At 58.8% G+C, this 21,820-nt stretch overlaps 3 protein-coding genes across 4 annotated transcripts in view; 2 read left to right on the top strand and 1 right to left on the bottom strand.

Annotated features, from left to right (window-relative positions):
- The first annotated feature begins 143 nt into the window (after positions 1 to 143).
- Positions 144 to 4,415, top strand: WSB2 (WD repeat and SOCS box containing 2). Its single transcript, XM_059485106.1, has 9 exons — positions 144 to 229; positions 327 to 498; positions 1,228 to 1,463; positions 1,636 to 1,767; positions 2,048 to 2,148; positions 2,323 to 2,495; positions 3,014 to 3,127; positions 3,491 to 3,598; positions 3,786 to 4,415. Exons 1-9 carry the CDS (start codon positions 214 to 216, stop codon positions 3,946 to 3,948), a joined length of 1,215 nt encoding a protein of 404 aa, XP_059341089.1. The 5' UTR covers positions 144 to 213; the 3' UTR covers positions 3,949 to 4,415.
- Positions 4,416 to 4,823: 408 nt separating this feature from the next.
- On the bottom strand, positions 4,824 to 7,433 carry RFC5 (replication factor C subunit 5). Of its 2 annotated transcripts, XM_059485179.1 has the most exons (11): positions 7,402 to 7,425; positions 7,234 to 7,298; positions 6,985 to 7,121; positions 6,551 to 6,630; positions 6,280 to 6,353; positions 5,996 to 6,155; positions 5,835 to 5,916; positions 5,626 to 5,755; positions 5,369 to 5,446; positions 5,230 to 5,284; positions 4,824 to 5,092 (listed from the first exon to the last, which is right to left on the bottom strand). In XM_059485179.1, exons 3-11 carry the CDS (start codon positions 6,994 to 6,996, stop codon positions 4,996 to 4,998), a joined length of 768 nt encoding a protein of 255 aa, XP_059341162.1. In that variant the 5' UTR covers positions 6,997 to 7,121; positions 7,234 to 7,298; positions 7,402 to 7,425; the 3' UTR covers positions 4,824 to 4,995. The 2 variants fall into 2 exon arrangements, with proteins under 2 accessions (XP_059341162.1, XP_059341160.1); XM_059485177.1 differs by having other exon boundaries at positions 5,230 to 5,446; positions 7,402 to 7,433.
- A 5,350-nt stretch (positions 7,434 to 12,783) lies between these two features.
- KSR2 (kinase suppressor of ras 2) overlaps positions 12,784 to 21,820 on the top strand; it is an 83,631-nt gene continuing 74,594 nt past the window's right edge. The window contains 3 exon segments of the mRNA XM_059485219.1: positions 12,784 to 12,885; positions 12,887 to 12,961; positions 20,692 to 20,832. Coding sequence (XP_059341202.1) covers positions 12,784 to 12,885; positions 12,887 to 12,961; positions 20,692 to 20,832 — 318 coding nt within the window.

The raw sequence follows: 21,820 nt of genomic DNA, 5'->3' as shown, positions 1-21,820 counted from the left end.
GCGGGCGTTCGGGGCCGGCCCGGTTCCCGCCGTTTCTCCCTCACGGAGGCCGTTCCAGGCCCTCTCCCGCCCCATGCCGGTCGCGGGGCGGTGCCGGTGGCGGCGGGGCCGGAGGAGGCGGCTCCAGGTCCCCTCCCCGCGCCGCCGCTTCCGCCGCCGCCGCCGCCCTGAGCCGGGCGGGCCCGGCGGGGCCGAGCGGGCGGCGGGGCCGCCATGAAGCCGAGCGGAGGTGAGCGGGAGCCGGGCGGGGACACGGGGAGGGCTGGGGCTGTGAGGGTGACCGGGGTTTGGGGGGCTCTGGGGGTAACGGGGCTGTCCCCCCGCAGAGGAGCCGGTGCTGCTGGCGGAGCTGAAGCCGGGCCGGCCCCAGCGCTACGACTGGAAATCCAGCTGCGAGACCTGGAGCGTCGCCTTCTCCCCCGACGGGGCCTGGTTCGCCTGGTCCCAGGGACACTGCGTGGTCAAACTGATCCCGTGGCCCCTGGGAGAGGCCGAGCTGTGAGTGCGGAGTCATGGAATGGGTTGGGTTAAAAGGGACCCTAAAGCTCGTCCAGTGCCACCCCTGCCCATGCAGGGACACCTTCCACTGTCCCAGGGTGCTCCAAGCCCTGCCCAACCTCGTCTTGGGCACTGCCAGGGATCCAGGGGCAGCCACAGCTGCTCTGGGCACCCTGTGCCAGGGCCTGCCCACCCTGCCAGGGAACAATTCCTAATTCCCAATATCCCATCCATCCCTGCCTTCTGGCAGTGGGAGCCATTCCCTGTGTCCTGTCCCTCCATCCCTTGTCCCCAGTCCCTCTGCAGCTCTCCTGGAGCCCCTTCAGGCCCTGCAAGGGGCTCTGAGGTGTCCCTGGAGCCTTCTCCTCTCCAGGTGAGCACCCCCAGCTCTCCCAGCCTGGCTTCAGTCCCTGGAGCATCTCCTCCTCTGGTCTGACTCCATCAACTCCACATCCTTCTCATGCTGGGAACCCCAGGGCTGGGGCAGCCACAGCTGCAGGCGGTGTCTCATCTGAGTGGGGCAGAGAGGCAGAATTCCCCTCCTTTCCTGCTGCCCACATTGCGGTATCAGCCCAGGGTGTTTCAGCGGTGTCCTCCCGGTGCTGCTCTCCATCCATTCATTCCCCAGCTTGGATTGATCCCAGGGGTTGCCCAGTGTGGGGTGAGGATGGGTGCATGGAGCTGGGTGGTCTTGGGGTGAACGCTCCCCCCATCCCTGCCTCCCTCCAGCGGCTGCAAAACCTCGGAGCGCAAGAGCCGGGGCGGCAAAGCGGAGACCTGGAGCCGTGGGGCAGCCAAGGAGAAGACTCTGGAGTGTGGGCAGATCGTGTGGGGCCTGGCCTTCAGTGCCTGGCCAGCAGCTGAGGATGGGGACACAGATCCTGCCTGTGCCGTGGGGCTTCCCTGCCTGGTCCTGGCCACCGGGCTCAACGATGGGCAGATCAAGGTGTGGGAGGTGCAGACAGGTGAGCAGCCCTCGCTGTCGTAGCTTCAGGCTGGCTGTCCCCTTGTTCCCCTGTGGAAGGAGATCCCATCTCCTCCCTTCCCCAATACCTGCCCTGTCCCAAGCAGGGCTGCAAGAATGCTCTGCCTCATTCCCCGAGGATGGATGGCACTGAGCCTGGCTCCTCTCTGCAGGGCACCTCCTCTTCAGCCTCTTGGGACACCAGGATGTTGTCAGGGACCTGAGCTTTGCTCCCAATGGAAGCCCCATCCTCGTGTCAGCCTCACGGGACAAGACCTTGCGCGTGTGGGACCTGAGCAGGGATGGTAGGAATGTGCAGGGATATCCCTGTGCTGGGTCAGGGAAGGGGGAGAAACCAATCTTGGGAGGGAAGGTGGTGGAGGGGACCTTTGGGGACAATATTTGAGGCAGAAGGGGACAGCCATGTGACAGGGAGCAGTGTAACCTGGGAGATGCAGGAGGGCATTGCCTTGGGATTTACCCAGGGAATCCCCAGCCCAATGTGAATTCCCTCTGGGGAAAGGGAGGGAGAGCAGAGCCAAGGAGTCCTGTTCCCCTCTGGTGACACATTTCTGCTGTCCCCAGGGCGGCAGGTGCAGGTGCTGTCGGGCCACGTGCAGTGGGTGTACTGCTGCTCCATCTCCCCAGACTGCAGCATGCTCTGCTCTGCTGCTGGTGAGAAATCGGTGAGTCCTGCAGGATGGGAACTATTCCTGTACCTGCTGTGTCCCCAGAAACCCCCCTGGAGAAGGGCCAGGCCGTGCTACCCTGGCTCCTCAGGAGCTGGAAGCTGTGAGCAGAGCCCACGTGCTTTAACCCTTGGGATGCTCCCAGCCTGATCCCCTGCCCAAATCCCACAGGCCCTGCTGTGGAGCATGAGATCCTACACCCTCATCCGGAGGCTGGAGGGCCACCAGAGCAGCGTGGTGTCCTGTGACTTCTCCCCGGACTCTGCGCTCCTTGTCACCGCCTCCTACGACGCCTGTGTCATCATGTGGGACCCCTACACGGGGGAGCAGCTCAGGACACTGCGGTACAACCACGTGGGAGGGGACACAGCAATGCCAGGGAGGCTTTTAGGGCTGGATGTGGCTTTCCCTGCTGGATGGGCACAGCCACCACGTCTACACTGTGGTGTGGGACACTGTGGGACAGGCAGAGCAATGCCAGGGAGGTTTTTAGGGCTGGATGTGACTTTGCCCACTGGATGGGCACAGCCACCTTGTCTACACTGTGATATGGACATGGGGACACTGTGGGACAGTGCCAGGGAGGTTTTGGGGCTGGATCTGGCTTTCCCTGCTGGATGGGCACAGCCACCTTGTCTATACTGTGATATGGACCATGGGGACACTGTGTGACAGTGCCAGGGAGGTTTTTAGGGCTGGATGTGCCTTTCCCTTCCCTCTGAGCACAGCCATCACCACTCCTCTGCTTCCAGAGGCAGGATAGGGGTCTGGCTTGCCAGGTTTGGTGGCTCTGCCAGCCCCAGCTGGGGAAGGGGCTGGTGGCAGCTCAGAGGTGACACTGGGATGTTGTCCCCACCCACAGCCACGTCCCGTTGCACTCCACGCTGGACTCCAGCAGTGAAATCTACACCAGCTCCCTGCGCTCCGTCTGCTTCTCCCCCGAGGGGCTGTACCTGGCCACGGTGGCAGATGACAGGTGAGTGAACCCCTGTGGGGACCCAGAGGAGACCAGAATGAAGCAGGAGCTCAGGAGGTGGGGAATAAATGCTCCAGATCCCCACCAATTCCTGGAATCAGGAGAAGGGTCAGGCCTGTGGGAACACCATGGCTGGGCTGCGACAAGGGTGGGGGTAGCAAGGTCAGGGTCCTGTCACCCTGAGCTGAGTCCTGTGTCCTCCTGGGTGCTGTGCCACCCTCAGCATGTCACTCACTCAGCAGGGGACAGTCCTCCGTGGAACACTCCTATGGGAAGCAAATCCTTTTTTTCTGTCTTTGGGTGATCCCAGAGGCTTTATTTTGGCAGCAGGCACTGCACTGTGTCCTCTCCCTTTCTCCACAGGCTCCTGAGGATCTGGGCCTTGGAGCTGAGGTCTCCAGTGGCCTTTGCCCCCATGACCAACGGTCTGTGCTGCATGTACTTCCCACATGGAGGATTCATTGCCACGGGGTGAGTAAACAGGAGAAGAGGGTGGAGAAGCACAGGGTTCCTCCTTCCTCCTGCAGCTCAGCAAATTCTGGCCTTCCCTGGGCATAGTTTTCTTGGGCTGGGGAACACATGCTCATTTGGGGACAGCTGGAATTCCTTGTGTCCCTCTGCCCTGAGCTCAGGGTTGTTTGTTTGGATCCCATTGCAGGACCAGGGATGGCCACGTGCAGTTCTGGACAGCCCCGAGGGTCCTCTCGTCGCTCAAGCACTTGTGCCGCAAAGCCCTGCGCACCTTCCTCACAACCTACCAGGTGCTGGCGCTGCCCATTCCCAGGAAGCTGAAGGAATTCCTCACTTACAGGACTTTTTAAGGCAGCAGGGAGAGCAGAGCATGGAGGTGAGCTCCAGGGCTCGGCCTGGGCTGGTGGCGCCGCAGGAACGCCGAGCTGTGAGCCAGGAGCGTCGCTGCTCCGTGGTTTTGGGGCTGTGGAGGGCTTTTTTTGGTGTCATAATACAAAAACCCAGCAAAATCCCACACAGAGCTGTGGTGGCCCTGCAGGGGACACGGGTGGGCCACAGGTGCCCCTGTCCCCTGCTGCCTGCTGGGTTGGGTCAGGTGCTTCTGCTTCTGAGTGCAGTGGTGTGGGATGATGGTGGAACAGCTGCTGTGGGAGCAGAGCTGTTGTCACCTGCACAAATATGGGGCTGAACCCCCCAAACACCCACCTGGGAATGTCCCTCCATCCCGCTGGAGCGTGGGCTCTGCTGCTCTCCTGGTGTGGGCAGGAGTGGGACAAGCCCGAGCAGGTCTCAATTAATAAAAATTGATTCCTCATGATTTCCCTCCTGGCTCGCTCAGGTGACCTGGGAGTGCCTGGCACCGCCCTGGCTGCCAGGGAGGGGTGGCAGGGGTGTCCATCTGTGGGAAGAGGTGGCTTCACCCCACCCCCTGCCCCCATTCCTCTGTTGTTTTCTCTCCGAGCTGCAGCGTGGCACTCAATCAGCCAAATTCCCAGACATGCTGAGCATGCAGAAGTGTTTTGTTTGTCCCCATCCTCCAGCTTAGCTGGTGGCTGGAGCAACAGCACGTTCCCTTGTGTGCTGGCAGACTTTGTGGAGGGAATTCTCCTCCAGACATCACCAGGATGTTGTTTTTCCCTTGGGAACAGCTGAACACTGAAAGCTGGTGCATCCCTAACCCCCCAGCTCCTTTCAGGAGGGAAAATCAAAGACCAGTGCGACCTGCTGGGCTTTGGAGGCACCTGTATTTTCCCATTGGGAATAATGCTAAAAAACAACCTTTTTACCCTGACTGTGCGCTCAAGGCTTCCAAAAAGATCTGGGAAGCTGCAGGAAGCAGCTCCAGGCATGGGGCTGATGGTCCTTCCCAAATCCAGCAGCAGATCCACCCGGCAGGATCAGGCTTCAGCCACCACCAGGTCCCTGGTGACCTGGAAGGCGGCGATGAGGGAGCTCAGCTGGATCTTCTCGCTGGTGCCAGCAGCCAGGCGGTACCTGGAGAGGGACCAAGGGCAGCTTTGGGGGTTTCCAGCATTATGTGTGCCCCCCACAGCCATGGGCTGTGTGCCAGCAGTACCCAGGAACCACCAGGAGCCACCCCAGGGTCCCCACAGTGGGGCAGTGACACTTACTCGATGTCTGCCAGCTTGATCAGCAGCTGGATGCGGATGGAGGGGGGGAAGTCAACTGTGGAGAGAAGGAAACACTCAGTGAAGGCCAGGGGGAAGCTTGGCCTCTCCAGGATCATCTGGAGGCAGAGCCTTTCCCCACCTCTGTGCACGAAGAGATGGATCTCAGTGAGGATGTCCTGCAGGGCCAGGCCCTTCAGCGTTTTCAGCTCCATGATTTCTGATGAGAGCGAGTCAAGGCCTTGCTTCCAGGTGTTTCCCTGCCACATCCCACTCCTCATCTTTCCAGCAACCCCAAGAGCCTCCCCAGTGAACAGCACCCACCCCAGAGGCCACAGAGATCCCTGGGAAGGAGCAGGACTTATCCCAGCTGGGAATGACCCCCAGGGTAGAGGATACTGCGGTAGGCTGTGGAAAAATCCTGGTTCAGCATCCAGTCGAGGATGTTGGCGATGTCAGACTTGAGGGGATGTCCCGTGCAGGTGTAAACGTTCTCCTCTGTCACCTTCCCAAAGGCCATGGAGGTGCTCTGAGGAAGAGGAGGGAACAGGGAGGATGAAGAAGCCCCTCCAGCTCAGCTGGCCAGGGGCTGATGGCCACAGTCCCACCTGCAAGATATTAAGGGCCCTGCGCATGTCCCCGCTCGAGAGGGTCACCAGAGCCTTCATCCCGTCCTCGGTCACGTCCACCCTGGAACACAACACCATGGGAGTCCGGCCTGCTGCTCCTCCCTGGCAGGGCATGGGGCACAGGGGGGATCCCCACTCACCCCTCCTCCTGGATGACGTGCTGGAGCCGCGGCACCATCAGCTCCGGGGTCAGGGGCCCGAAGCGGAAGCGGGTGCAGCGGGACTGCAGGGCAGGAATGATCTTGGAGAGGTAGTTACAGATGAGGCAGAACCGCGTGTTCTCTGTGAACTTCTCGATCACTGCCAAAAGGAGGGAGGGGAGGAGGGTCCTGGGGCTGCCTCGTCCTGATTCCCACCCTGTGAGGGCTGGATGAGGCCATGGCTGCCCACAGTGTGGGATTCCCATGGGGTTGGATTCCCTCACCTCTCCTCAGGGCGTTCTGAGCATCCTGGGTCATGGCATCGGCTTCATCCAGGATCACCAGCTTGAAGCCTTTCCTAAGAAAAGGCGGGTTTGGTGCTGGGATGGGATGTTTGTTCCCAGGCTGGCTCCTGAGAAGCCCCTCTTGCATCCTCACCCTCCCTGCTTGCTGGGCATGTTCCTGCCCTCCCAAATCCCCTTCCCAATCCAAGTGCCAGGGCAGGAGGGTGCCAAAGAGATGGGGAGTTTTGGGAAGCCCAGACCCAGCACTTACTTAAAGATGGTCCTGGTGCTGGCAAAGCTCAGGATGGGCCCTCGGACGATGTCAATGCCCCGGTCATCGGAGGCGTTGAGCTGGAAGGGAACGGTGTGGATCCACATCCTTGCATCCCATTCCATCTCATTCCATCTCATCTAATTCCATCCCATCCCATCCCATCCCATAGATCCCATGGATCCCATCCCTTCCCTTCCCATTCTATCCTATCACATCCCATCCCTTTTCTTCTTCACCCCATCCCATTCCTTCCCATCCATTCTCCTTCCATCCCACTCCATCCCTTCCCATTCTATTCTCCTCATCCTTTCTCTCATGCTTTCTCTTCCCATCCCGTCCCATAGATCCCATCCCATCCTTTCCCATCCCATGGATCCCATCCCAATGCCATGGATCCCATCCCAATCCCACCCCACCGCGTTCCCGCTCACCTCCAGCACCATGGAACCGAACTCCCGCTCCCGGTAGAGCTGTCGGGCACAGGCCAGGATGGTGGATGTCTTCCCGGTACCGGGCGGCCCATAGAGGAGCAGATGGGGGAGCCGATCCTCGCTGATGAAGCGCTGCACTGCGGGATAACGGGATAACAATGGGATAACAATGGGATAACACCGGGATAACAGGGCTGGGGGACAGCCGGGACCGGCGGGGGGGTCACCGCGCGGGGAGGGATTAACTACCGGTGCTGAGGATGTCCCGGTGAGATACCAGCTCGGACAGCGCCTGCGGACGGTACTTCTCCACCCTGCAGCGGGGAAGGAAAGGAGAGGGCAGTGAGCGCCGGGGCAGCTCCCGCCGCGTTACCCCGGTATCTCGGTGTCCCGGTGTGCCCCCGCTCCCGGCCGTACCACGGCAGGTTTGCGCTGCCCGCCGGCGCCATCTTGGGAAGTCTCGCGAGAGCTCCGCCTGGCGCGCGAGAGCTGCGGGGCGGGGCCGGCCTGAGGGGGCGGGCGGGACCCGGGAAATCCCGGCTGTGGCAGAAATCCCGGGATCCCGGGGATAACTGCATTGGGAATGCCGTCCCAGCCCTTAACCACCCTCACAGGGAGCAATTCCTGCTCAGTATCCCATCCAGCCCTGCCCTCTGGCACTGGGAGCCATTCCCTGTGTCCTGTCCCTCCATCCCTTGTCCCCAGTCCCTCTGCAGCTCTCCTGGAGCCCCTTCAGGCCCTGCAAGGGGCTCTGAGCTCTCCAGGTGAGCACCCCCAGCTCTCCCAGCCTGTATCCAGCCCTTGCAGCATCTCCATGCCCTCCTCTGGGCTCACTCCAGCAGCTCCAGGTCCCTCTGTGCTGAGCCCCAGTGTTCCCACTGAGATCTCACCTGAGTGGAGAGGGAGAATCCCCCCATCCTGCTGTCCCTGGAACGAGTGACCTTTAAGGACCCTTCCAACCCAAGCCATTCCATGATTCTGTGATTGTGGGAAGAGCATGGTGCTGATGTTCACCAGCAATCCTGGGGACATCATGGCAGCAGGAATTGCTGGATCAAAGTTTTGGGAAAGCACAGTGCACCTGCCCTCAGAACACCGATGGGATGAGAGGGGCACCTTTGGGTGCAAAGACACCTGAGGAGAGGAGATCTGGGATCCTCCCAGTGCGACAGGAGCAGCAAACTCCAGAGGTGGCTGCCAGCACAAAGTGCCTTCATCCCTGTCCCTGCTGCTTCCCAGTGCCTCTGGAAAAGCCCTGGAGCCTCCTTTAGAGAAGTAGTTTGGAGGGCAGAATCAGCCCAGGCTGCTGGAGCGATGCTCCACTGCTGTTCTCATCCCAGAAAGTAAAGCAGGCAGGAGTCAGAGGCACAGGCCTGAAAAACACAGGTGGAATGTGGATGGGAAGCAATCCATTGGGAAGCAGAGATACAGGGCAGGCAAAAAAATCCCTATAAAAGTGCTATTACTGACAAGGGAAGTGAAAACATCAAGAGCTCCAGGCTGGATCCTATAAAACCTCAAAAATCTGCTGGAGGGCAGCTGCTTTCCTTGGCTTTTCCCCATTTTTTTCCCCTGCAGCCCCATAAAGGAAAGCAGGAGCTGGAGGCTGAGGGCAGCAGCCTCAGCTGACCCTCTGGGCACGTGACAGCCGTGACAGATGGCCCTTCCCTTCGGAGCCTCCAGGTCCTTCCCGGGCACCTGGGAACAGCCGGGAGCTGGGATTTTCCTCTGCACCTCCTGGGATCCAGGAGCTGCTGCTCTCCCCGTGGATCTGCCTTTGCTTGGGGTGGCTCTTGTCCTCCTACATGGGTTTTTCCAGGTGTTTCCCCATCATTAATAAATCCTGGCTCCAGAGCAGGCAAAATCTTTGGGGTGTTGTTTAATGGGGTTAAACTGGTGGGTGTGTGCCCCTGGGATGGCCCTGATTTCCCTCCTGGCTGGAGATGAGGGGACTGAGGTGGTGGGACAGAGGTAGCGGTGACAGAGCTGATGGGATGGAGATGATGCGACAGGGAAGGTGGACAGGCATGGTGGTGACAGTGTTGATGGGACAGAGATGATGGGGACAGGGATGATGGTACAGGTGATGGGACAGAGGTGATGGGATGGAGATGATGGGATAGGAAAGGTGGGACAGAGCTGATGGGGACAGAGGTCATGGGGACAGGGATGATGGGACAGGGGGATGGTGACAGGAATGAGGGTGATGGAGATGAGGAGACAGATGATGGGGCAGTTGTGATGGTGACAAGGATGATGGGACAGAGATGATAGTGACAGGGTTGAAGGGACAGAGATGATGGTGACAGAAATGATGGTGGCAGGGATGATGGGGACAGGGATGGTAGGACGGAGGTGATGGGACAGAGGTTATGGTGACAGGGTTGAAGGGACAGGGATGATGACAGGGATGATGGGGACAGGATGGTGGGGACAGAGATGATGGTGGCAGGGGTGATGGGGGACACAGATAATGGGATGGATGTGATGGGAACAGGGTTAAAGGGACAGGGGATGATGGGGACAGGGTTGAAGGGACAGTGATGATGGTGACAGGGATAATGGGACAGAGGTGATGGGACAGGGGTGATGGCAACACGGTTGAAGGGACAGGGATGATGGTGACAGGGTTGAAGAGACAGGGATGATGACAGAGATGATGATGACAGGGATGATGGATAGGATGGTGGGGACAGACATGATGGGTGGCAGGGATGATGGTGAGAGACGATGGGGACAAAGATGATGGTGACAGGGTTGAAGGGACAAAAATGATGGTGACAGCGATGATAGGACAGAGATGATGACAGAGATGATGGGACAGAGGTGATGGTGACAGGGTTGAAGGGACAGGATGGTGGGGACAGAGATGATGGTGACAGGGATGATAGGACAGAGATGATGACAGGTGATGGGACAGAGGTTATGGGACAGGCATGACAGGACAGAGGTGATGGGACAGAGATGCTCTTCCACAGAGGATTAAACAGGTGCTCCCTGAGAGCTGATATGCCAGGGGTGCCCCCCACCCCATGTGGAGCTGAAGAAGTTCTTTGCCATATAAATAACCAGGAAATCCCAATGCTGATACCCAAAGGAGCAGCTCACCCCAAGCTGGAGCAATGAACCCTCATGGGGGGGTTTTGGGGGAATTAGGTGGGAAACCCCTGGTGTGGTGAAATGGTGTTGGTTTGCCAGGGTGGAGTGGCCATGCCAGGGCATTCCCCTCTCCCTTGCCAGCAGGATGTCATGCCTGGAAGAGCACCTTTGGCACTGAGGGAACATTAACCCAGTTTACAGACTCTGAGTCACTCCAAACTCTTTTCTCATCATGGGCAAAACCCACAGAAGTCAATTAAAATATTACCAGATATTTTTATATGGACTGACTGTGCCATTCCCACTGCCTGGAATGTTCATCCAACCCTCTCCAGACCATGGCCAGCTCCAAGCATGGGAGCTATCCCACAGGCTGCTGTAGGGACTTTTGGGAAGGATGAGGTTTGATGGACACCCAACATCCCTGCAGCTGCAGGCTTTTGGGATGGGTGCTTTTATCCCAGTGGAGTCTCCCTGCTTGTAATTTATTTCATATTTCCCTTCCCTTCCCTTCCCTTCCCTTCCCTTCCCTTCCCTTCCCTTCCCTTCCCTTCCCTTCCCTTCCCTTCCCTTCCCTGGCAGTATTTGATGTCACAGCCAGCCTTGGGGACAGGACAGAAAAGGGACATTCCAGCTTGGGAATGAGCCTGGAAATTAAAAACTTAAAATTTCTAATTAAAAAAAAGGCAAAAAAATCAGCAATTTCCCAGCTTTTTAGCCATATCCCAACTCGGAGGGAGTTGGCCACTGTGGGCACAGATAAAGCATTGGGAATTTGGCTTTGTGCTCCCCGGAGCTGGGAGGGGCTGGCATTGGGACGCCAGCTGGGAATGAAGTCACACATCCAGAGGCAGGGAGGTCACAGCTCTGAGGACGCTGTGCCTGGAGCAGGTGAAGGCTCGGGGAGCACCATCCTGGCTCCGTCTCTCCCGGAATAATTCCCGAGTGTTGGCCAGGTTTGGCCTCCATTGCCCCAGAGCAGGAATCCCCTGAACCCCCCCCAGTGCCCCAGACCCTCCAATGTCCCAGACCCTCCAATGCTCCCCCAAATACCCCCAGATCCTCCAGTGTCCCAGACCCCTCCATTTCCCCAGATCTCCCAGTGCTCCAGACCCTCCAATGCTCCCTCCAGTGCCCCAGATCCTCCCAGTGCCCCAGACCTTCCCATTTCCCCAGAGCCCCCATTTCCATTCTCCATCTCTGCCCCAGCCCCCATGATGCCCCATTTCCCCCCATTACCTCAAGTCCCCCACATTCCCCAGCCGCTATTATCCACCCCAATGCCCCCACCACCCCATTTCCAGCCCCCCCCTCATTTCCCCAGCTCCCAATGTCCAAGTTCCCCTTCCTCATTTACTCCCCATTATCCCAGACCCCCCAATTATCCCAGACCCCCCATTTCCATCCCTCCCATTATCCCAGACCCCAATTTCAATCCCCCTCATCCTCCCTGCCCTCTTGCCCCCTGGTGCTCCCCTCCTGTCCCATTCCTGGGGTCACAGGGACTGGGATGAGCATGGATGGACTGGGGGGATGGGGATGGGAATAGGGATGGGGGGAGATGGATGGGGGAGAGGGATGGGATGGGAATGGGGAAATTCCTGTGAGGATGGGGAGGTGTTTGAATGGGGGATGGGGATGGAAGGATGGTGATGAGGGATGGAGAGATGTGGAGGTTTGAGGCATGGGGTGGATGGGGATAGGGATGGGTTGGCAATGAGAATGAGGGTGCTGATGAGGATGAGGTGGGGATGGTGGGATGGTGGGAAGTGTGGGGGCTGGGGGTGATGAAGATGGGGGGTGACGATGAAGATGGAAAGGTGATGGGGGGTGATAGGGTTAGGGGTGATGAGGATGGGGGTATTGATAAAGTAGGGGGGTGTTGAGAGGATGGGGGTGTGGGTGAGGGGGGGATAGGGATAGTGGAAGATGATGGGGATAGAGGTGATGGGATTGGAGTGATGAGAATGGAGGTGTTGATAAGGTTGGGGGGATGTTGATGAGGATGGGGGTCTGAGCAAGGGGGGGATATGGGAAGGTGATGGGATGGGAGTGATGGGGTTAGGGGTGATGATAATGTTGGGGAGATATTGATGGAGGGGGGGTGATGATGAGGATGAGGAGGTGTGGGGATGATGGGGCTGGGGGTGATGATAAAGCTGGAGGGATGTGATAAGCTTGGAGGGGGCGTGTTGATGACAATGGGGATGTTGATAAGGTTGGGGGGAGATGTTGATAGAGCTTGGGGGGGTGTGTTGCTGACGATGGGGGTGTCGATAAGGTTGCAGGGGTGCTGAAGGTGGTGTGGGGGTGCTGACGCTGGTGAGGGTGCTGACGGGGGTGAGCATGCTGATGCGCGTGTGGGTGCGGGGGCGATGCGGACGCCGCGGCGCTGCCGGGCCCGGGGCTGCCGGCCCGGGGGTGTGCGGGGGTTCCCGCGCGGAGCGGCGCGCAGCGAGCGCGGCCCCCGCGGAGCCGGAGCGCGCCGCCCCCGCCCCCGCCCCGCCGCGCCGGGGGGGGGGTAGCGGCGGCGGCGCCGCGCTGACGGCTCGGTGGGCACCGCGATGCTGCGGGCCGCGGCCGAGCGGGGCTGAGCGGCGGCGGGGGCCGGCGAGCGGAGCCGAGCGGAGGGGGGGGCCCGCGGCGGCGGCGGGCGGAGGGGAGGGCGGGCGGGCGGGGGGGAGGGGGGGGCGGCGAGCGATGGATGAGGACAACATGACGAGGAGCGAGGAGCAGGAGCTGAGTCTGCAGAAGGCGCTGCAGCAGTGCGAGCTGGTCCAGAACATGATCGACATCAGCATCCTCCAACCTGGAGGGGCTCCGCACCAAGTGCGCCGCCTCCAACGACCTCACGCAGAAGGAGATCCGCACCCTGGAGGTACGGGCCCGCCGACCCCCCCCAACATCAACACCCCCCCATCGGTCTCCCCCCCCACCCCCCCCGGGCCGCGGCGGGTTCCCCCGCGGCGCTGCGGTGCGCCCGAGTGAGGCTGCGCGCTCTGCAGGTGGCCCCGAGGTGGGTCCGGGACCACCGAGCCCCGACTGCCGGCACCCACCGGGGCCGCCCGGCCACGGCCGCAGCGCCCCGGTATCCCCCGGCATCCTCCCGGTATCCCCCGGCAATCCCCCGGCCCGGCCGCGTCCCTCCCCCGGCTTCCACTGCCCGCAGGCGGCATCCCCCGGCCCACCTGCATCCATCCCCGGCCCACCTGCATCCATCCCCTGGCCCACCTGCATCCATCCCCTGGCCCACCTGGATCCCCTGGCCCACCTGTATCCATCCCCGGCCCACCTGCATCCATCCCCCGGTATCCCCCGGTATCCCCCGGCCCCACCTGCATCCATCCCCGGTATCCCCCGGTATCCCCCGGCCCACCTGTATCCATCCCCCCGCCCCACCTGCATCCATCCCCCAGCCCACCTGATCTCCCGGCCCACCTGCATCCCCTCCCCCCTTCCTGCATCCCCCGGCCTGGCCCCATCCCTTCCTGCTCCGTCCCTTCCATCAGGTTCCTGCTCCGTCCCTTCCACCTTCCTGCATCCCATCGGCCCCACCTGCACCCCTGCTGCCTGCATCCCTTTCCCTGGACTGCATCCCTTCGGCCCACCTGCATTACTTGTGGCAGGCTGCATCCCAACGGGCTTGGCTGCATCCCTTCCACGGGGCTGCATCCCCTGGTCCTGGCTGAATCCCCTTCCCTGAGGTGCATCCCCTCAGCCCACCTGAATCCCTTCCAGCAGAATCCAGCTGGCCCAGGTGGCTGCATCCCCCATGCCCACCTGCGTTCCCTGGCTCACCTGCATCCCCCATGCCCACCTGCGTTCCCTGGTTCACCTGCATCCCCCATGCCCACCTGCATTCCCTGGCTCACCTGCATCCCCCATGCCCACCTGCATCCCCCATGCCCACCTGCATCCCCTGGCTCATCTGCATCCCCCCATGCCCACCTGCATCCCCCATGCCCACCTGCATCCCCTGGCTCACCTGCATCCCCATGCCACCTGCATTCCCTGGCTCACCTGCATCCCCCATGCCCACCTGCATCCCCCCTGGCCCACCTGCATCCCTCCCTCCCAGCCCAGCTGCCTTCTCCCCTCCCCCACCCCTGCCTCCCAGGGGATGAGGCTCCTTTTGGAGAGTTCTGAGCCCCTGCTGGGGTGGATTTGTGGTTCAGCAGGAGGTGGGTGGGCTGGGACGGGCAGGGAACACCAGGGATTGCCGGGGCTGAGTGGGATCCCTGCAGCTGGCACAGAGCAGGAGGAGCGAGGCCGTGACCCTGGGAGACGCCAGCGGGGCTGTGCTGCTGCTGTGGGGGGCGGCTGGCGCTGAGCTGGGGGGGTTTCAGAGCCTGATCCCTCTCAGGCCTTGCAGCTGCTCCTGCAGCCCCTCTGTGGGGCAGCTCATGGCTCTGGATGTGACTGGAGCACCCTGTCCTGCTGCTCCTGCTCCCCAGGGCTGTGGGGACAACCGGGGTGTCACCACGTCACTGCTGTGCCATTCGTGGGGACGCCCCCCAGGTTTGGGGTGCAGCTCCCTGCTCTGCATTCCAAATTGTGCTCATTCCCGCTCCCATCCCTTGATCCCAGCCCTGGTTCATCCCAAATCTCTGTGTGAGGGGCTGGGAGCTGTTGGTCCTGGAGCTACTTCAGGAGAGGGATAACAGTGGTTTTGGGGTGTGCTGGAGACTTTTTGGGGTGTGCTGGAGACTTTTTGGGATGCACCAGGCTCCAAATGCCAGGAGAACCTGCCAGGAGGTGCAGGATTCCAGAAGCTCATCCCACATGGAGTGATTTGCCTCGTTGAGGTCAGCACTGAGGATTCCCTGTCTGCGTGCCATGGACATGGAGGGGAGTGTGGTGGAGCAATCCTGGTGGGATGCTCCTTCCATCGTCCAAGTGCCACTGGGGCAGCCAAACTGGGGCTGGAGGAAGGGTTTGGAGGTTTTTGGGGGATGTTATCCGGGTCGGATGCTCCTTCCCAGCATTCCAGTGTCACTGGAGCAGCTCAGATGGGCTGGATGAAGGGTTTGGAGGTTTTTGGAGGATGCCATCCTAATGGGATGCTCCTTCCAGCATCCCAGTACCACTGGGCAACCAAACTGGGGCTGGATGGAGGGTTTGGAGGTTTTTTGGGGGGTGCCATTCTGGTGGGATGCTCCTTTCCAGCATCCCAGTGCCACTGGGGCAGCTCAGACAGGGCTGGATGAAGTGTTTGGAGGTTTTTGGGGGATGCCATTCTGGTGGGATGCTCCTTCCTAGTGCCACTTGAGCAGCTCAGACAGGCTGGATGAAGGGTTTGGAGGTTTTTGGGGGGATGCCATCCTGGTGGGATGCTCCTTCCCAGCATCTCAGTGCCACTGGGGCAGCTCAGATGGGGCTGGGTGAAGGGTTTGGAGGAGGTCAGGGGATTGTTATCCTACAAATACTCACAGGAAAGCACTGGATCACTCAGGTGGAAGGTGTTCCTCTCCATGGGGTGGATGAGCTTTAAGCTCCTTCCAACCCAAACCATTCCACGATTTTGTGATTTTTACTGCCTGAACGTGTGGATTCTCTGCTGTCTCATGCCTCTCCAGCCCCTATGGATCCCTCAGTGCCAGCCTCAGGGAACCCTGGCACTGCCATCCCTAAAACACCCCCAAACCAGGAGCTGGGGATGTTCCAGCCAAGGACATCCCTGCTGACACTCTCTGGTTGTTTTTCACCTCAGACCCCAGGGTGATTCCCATGAGGGGAGTGAACCCAGGGCCACATTCCCAATGCCAGCCCTGGGCTGGCTCCTGGCATTGTCCTGGGTTGCCACCAGCGTCAGCAGGAGCTCAGCTTGGCCCTGAGTCCCCAGGTCCCCGAGTCTCTGTGTCCCTGAGTCCCTGCTGCCACCAGCACGTCCCAAGGACGTGGCACAGACTCTGAGTCTCACACTTCTGTGCCTCTTCCCTTTCCCGTCTGGGGGCAGCAGAGGCTGGGCCAGGCAGTGCCATGGCACAGGGAGGGGTGACCTGGGATGTGGCACTGGGGACAGTGCCCAGCCCTTGTGTCAGCATGAGCCTGGAATAAAAAGGGAGAATCCGTGGGGTTTTGGTTAATCTTCATAGGCTAAACGTTGATTTTGCTGGATTAATAGAAGTTTTTTCTGTCTTTTTTTTTTTTTTTTTTTTTTTTTTTTTTTTTTTTTTTTAAGCCACCTTAAGATAGGCTGAGCTCCCATCCTCCTGCCTCCTGCTGTACAGAATTTTTTGGGATGGATTCCATGGTTCCAGGGGCAATCCTTGGAGCTGGGAGGCTTTTTGGGTCTTCTTTATGCCTTGGGACAGGTTCCAGTGGGAACCAAGGCAGCAGCTGGGATAAACCACCTGGAGTGGGAATCGAGACTGGTTTTGCTTCCTATGGGGCAGCATCCAGAAGGAGCTGAGTGTTTATCCCTCAGCCCTGCCTGGGCTGTGGGATTTTATCCCTGTCCAAGTGTGGCAGCTGGGATTTATGGTTTTAAATTTGGGGTTGGGGTGTAAATATGGATAGGGGATGATGTGTTTGGTGGAGTTTGGGGTGTAAATATGGATAGGAGGTGGTGTGATCAGTGGAGTTTGGGAACAGCAGAAGGAAAATTTGCTCAGAACTGGGAGATATTCCCAACTGTCCCACAGCACTGTCTGTGGGGTTAAACCCCATCCCAGTGTCAAAATGAGGGTCAGGGCTCCCAGGAACTGGTGGATGGCTCCAGGATCAACACTTCCCTCTCCCTGTCCTGCTCTGCTCCTGCCAGGAACGGGGAACTCTCCCAAGATACTTTTGGCTGCTGTGTGGTGAGAATGGGAAGAGGCTCTGAGGAAAGAGCTGTGGCCATTCCCAAACCTCCACAGGCTCTGGAGATGCTGTCCCAGCACTGGGATTTGCCCAGAGCAGCTGTGGCTGCCCCTGGATGCCTGGCAGTGCCCAAGGCCAGGCTGGATGGGGCTTGGAGCAGCCTGGGACAGTGGGAGGTGTCCCTGCCCATGGGGTGGAACTGGATGAGCTTTAAGCTCCTTCCAACCCAAACCATTCCATGATTTTGTGATTTTCACTGCCTGAACGTGTGGATTCTCTGCTGTCTCATACCATGGGCGAGCACAGTGCACTTCTCCCAGAGTTGGATCCTCCCAGGATGCTGGATGGAGACATTTTGGCTCCTCTACTACCAGCAAAACCCCCGACACCATTTAGCATCTCCCGAAATAAAGCATGAGCAGAGGCAGAAACATCTCACAAGCCCAACAGGACCTTGGGAGAGCCCTGAGAGAGAAAATTGAACCGTGGCAAGGAATTCCCCAGCCCCAGGCTGCTCCAGGTGCCTCTGGAATAACGAGCCCCTTGGAGGGAGCCGCTCTGGTCGTGTTTCTTGTCACAGAAAAGGATTTTTAGGGGTGCAGAAGAAGTGAAGCGAGAGGATGTGCTAATCGGGATGGGATGGGGTGGGATGGGATGGGATGGGATGGGATGGATGGGAGGGAAGAGAAAGAATAGCAGGAAAGAAATGAGAGGATGGCACAGAATGGAAAGGGATGGGGTGGAAGGAGGATGGATGGGATGGGGAATGGGATTGGGTGGGGAAGGAAAGGTATGGGATGGGATGGGATGGGATGGGATGGGGTGGGGTGGGATGGAAGGAGGATGGATGGGATGGGATGGGATGGGATGGGATGGGATGGGATGGGATGGGATGGGATGGGCATTTCTCGTAGCTCACCGGGTACCAGATGAATGAATGAACTTCCCCCTCCTGGGTTTTCCAGTGCCTGTCCCGGTCTCCAGGCAGGGCTGGTGCTGTCTCCAGCCTGGCTGATGTCAAGGATCCCATTCCAGGGGGGAACAGCCGCCCTGTGGCTCCTTGGAGACCGGCTGGGAACCTGCCGAGGCTGGGGGGAGCAGCCGTGCTGGGTTTGGGATGATCCCAGGGAAATTCCCGCTCGGACTGATGGGAAGGGTTGAGAAATCCTGATTGGGAAATCCGGCTCCAGCCCTGGGTGATCCCGGCCCCTCTCCTGGCCGGGGTCACCCGAGATCCTGTGGAATGACATGGAGCGGGGACATCGCTCCTGTGCCCCCGGGGCTGTTTCCAGGGAGCTGCTGCGGGGTTCCAGGAGCTGCTGGATCCCCCAAAGATACGGAAATCCTGGCGGTTTCACTCCTTCATCCCAGAGCATCCCTCCTGCCTCCCCCCGGGCAGGGATGCAGCAGGGAGAGGCGCTGGGAAGGTGGGAGATCAACCCCAGCTCCGCAGGAAAATCCAGCATCAGATTCCACCCGCAGGAAGGGGGGGATCCGCGGGATTGCCGCCCCTCTCCTCGTGCCCCCTGCCCGCCTCCGGGAGGGGAAACTGAGGCACGGAGGAGGCTGTGCCACAGCAGGAACGCGGCGTTTCCCAAACGTGCTCCGTGCCGGGATGAGCGGGAGATGGATTCCCTCCCCTTTCCATCCCCATCGAACACCGAGAGCCTCTGGATTTTACAGTGGGGTTTTGGGCTTCTTTTTCCCTGGAAATCCATGGAGTAGAGCACCTATGCATCCCAGCAATATCCTCTTTTGGGTTAAAAATGACCCCTCCTGTCACTCAAGGGCTCTGTGGTGTTGATTTCCCCCACCTGGAAATTAAATTTCCCCAATTTTCCCCACTCTTTCCCCATTCCCAGCTCACCTCCGCATGTTGGTGGTGGGGGCTGCCCCGTCCCCAGCCCCATTCCCACACCAGGACCCTGATTTTGGCACTGGGGATGCTCAGAAATAAATCACCTTTATTCCCTTTGGGATCCCACCTGGAGAGGCAGAACGGAGAACAGGCCGGGGCAGGATGGGGATTTTTTAGGGATTTCTTTTCCTGGTGTTTTGTGTCCATGCAAGAGCATTTTTTGGGAGCCAGGAGAGGCCTCTGCGTGCGTTCAAAGTGCCTGGGGCTGCTTCAGGAGCGTGTCTGGGGTGTGAGATCCAGGCTGATCCTTAAACCTTTGATTGTCTGTTTTGGGAATGTTTTTCCTTAAAAATCAGCCCTGGAAGTGGAGCAGAGCTCTGGGTTCCCTGCAGCCTCCCAGGTCTGGATTTGCCTCATTTTTGGGAGTTAATTTTCAGGAATTAATCCCTGGTAGCCAGGCTGAGGATGGGGAGAAGTTGCCAGGAGGTGACAACCCTGTCCTGAGCTCCTGGCAGGGCCCTCACCCACCTGGGGGTGATTTTGGGGGTGATGGCAACCTCTGATTAATCCCTGAAAATCAACCCCCAAAAATGAGGCAAAGCCGGACCTGGGGGCTGCAGGGAACCCAGAGTTCTGCAGAGCCCTGCTCCACTTCCAGGGCTGATTTTTAAGGAAAAACATTCCCAAAACAGACAATCAAAGGTTTAAGGATCAGCCTGGATCTCACACCCCAAACACACTCCAGGCTTTTGGAGCTGAAGCAGCCCCAGGCACTTTGAACACACGCAGAGGCCTCTCCTGTCTCCCAAAAAATGCTCTTGCATGGACACAAAACACCAGGAAAAGAAATCCCTAAAACATCCCCATCCTGCCCCCGGCCTGTTCTCCGTTCTGCCTCTCCAGGTGGGATCCCAAAGGGAATAAAGGTGATTTATTTCTGAGCATCCCCAGTGCCAAAATCAGGGTTCTGCTGTGGGAATGGGGCTGGGGACGGGGCAGCCCCCACCACCAACATGCGGAGGTGAGCTGGGAATGGGGAAAGAGTGGGGAAAATTGGGGAAATTTAATTTCCAGGAAAGATGGGAAAACTCCCAAATCCCACCAGGAGGTTCTCTCCTCACCCCTGTATCCCAAATCACCCCGAATTTCACCCGGCTGATTTTGGGGTGTGCAGGAGCAGGGGTACAGCACCATCTAGTGCTGCAGACACCGAGGAATCACCCAGCTGGAAAAGCAGGAGCAGGAAATCCCTGCAGCTTCCCAGCCCTGCTCTGAATTCCCAAAAAAAGGAGGGCAGCTTCATTTTGGGAGCTGGGCTGTGGCTGGGAACGGCTTCGGCCTCGGGCTGGACGGATTTGGGGGATTTGGGAGATGATCCGAGCAGGGATGGGGCTGCAAAAGAGCAGAGAGGAAGATTTGGTTTGGTGAGGGGGGAATGAGGAGAAAATGCCACATTGCAGCCTTGGGGTGTGATGCTGTGGCTGCTCCCCTTGTAGGGTTTTTGTAGGGGGGAAAAGAGGGGAGTGCGACTTTGGGGGATGTTTGAGGGGTTCTTGGCATCAAATCTGAGTGTAAGAGAGGGGACTGTGTCCTTTAAGGGTCTCTTGGCCCTGAGGTTGGGAATAGAAATGGGAAAAGTGTCCTGTGGGTGGCTGGGCAGCGTTTGTGAGAAAAGTGGTGCCTGTCCCCTTGTCCCCCTCACACCCACAGGGGGTGCCAAGGGCTGCCCACCCCCTGAATGAGACCCCAGTGCTGAATTTGAGGTGAAGGAGCTGATAAAGAGATTTTTTGGGAGGGAAATTCCCTCTTGGACACCAAATCTCGATGCTCTTGGCAGCAGGAGCGTTTTGGGGCAGAATTTTGAGCCTTTTGGGATGGGGCAGAGCGGAGAGCAGAGCCCCAGCTGCCGGTGGGGGATCCCATGAGGGCTTCCCCTTCTTTTCCAGAGCAAACTGGTGAAGTATTTCAGCCGGCAGCTGTCCTGCAAGAGGAAGGTGGCCCTGCAGGAGCGCAATGCCAAACTGGAGGGGTTCCCCCAGCTCCTGCACTGGTTCCGCATCGTCGACATCCGCAAGGAGGTGATGGAGGTAAGGGCTGGCAAGGGAAAAGGGAGGGAGCCTTTCCTTTCCCTTTCCCTTTCCCTTTCCCTTTCCCTTTCCCTTTCCCTTTCCCTTTCCCTTTCCCTTTCCCTTTCCCTTTCCCTTTCCCTTTCCCTTTCCTTTCCTTTCCTTTCCTTTCCTTTCCTTTCCTTCCTTTCCTTTCCTTTCCTTTCCTTTCCTTTCCTTTCCTTTCCTTTCCTTTCCTTTCCTTTCCTTTCCTTTCCTTTCCTTTCCTTTCCTTTCCTTTCCTTTCCTTTCCTTTCCTTTCCTTTCCTTTCCTTTCCTTTCCTTTCCTTTCCTTTCCTTCCTTTCCTTTCCTTTCCTTTCCTTTCCTTTCCTTTCCTTTCCTTTCCTTTCCTTTCCTTTCCTTTCCCTTCCCTTCCCTTCCTTCCTCTCCTTTCCTCTCCTTTCCTTTCCTCTCCTCCCCTTTCCCTTTCCCTTTTCCTTTCCTTTCCCCTTTCCTTTCTCCCTTTCTCCCTTTTCCCTTCCTCTTTCCTATTTTCCCTTCCTCTTTCCTATTTTCCCTTCCCATTTTCCCTTTCACTTCCCACTCCCATTTTCCCTTTCCTTCCCTTTTTTCCCTGTGGATTTTTGACCCCACCCAGCAGCAAGGACACCCCATTGCTGTCCCCAGTGGTTGTCACACGGACCCCTCTGCACTGGGGACATCCCCCATGTCCCCATCAGTGTCCTCCTGTCACATCCTGGGCTCCTGCAGGTGCAGCAAGGGGGTGGCACCCAAAGGCAATCCCACTCCAGGGAAAAGGGAATTCTGGAGTGAAGCTCAGGTGCTGCATGTTCCCACTCAGGGATGGGGTTTTCTGGTGCCCCCAGGGGTGGAGCTGGGCCTGGATTTAAAAACTGGATCTAAAACTGTAGAAAAACTTCAGTTCCTCCAGGTTTTCCTGGAGATTCAGGTGGGAAATGGAGGGGTTTGGATCCATGGGTTGTCCCTGGTGTTCCCCGAGGTGCAGAG

Source organism: Ammospiza nelsoni, chromosome 18 (assembly GCF_027579445.1).
Source record: "Ammospiza nelsoni isolate bAmmNel1 chromosome 18, bAmmNel1.pri, whole genome shotgun sequence".
Taxonomy (NCBI): Eukaryota; Metazoa; Chordata; class Aves; order Passeriformes; family Passerellidae; genus Ammospiza; species Ammospiza nelsoni.
Note: the sequence above shows the minus strand (reverse complement) of the source record. Positions and strands in the feature narration are given on the sequence as shown.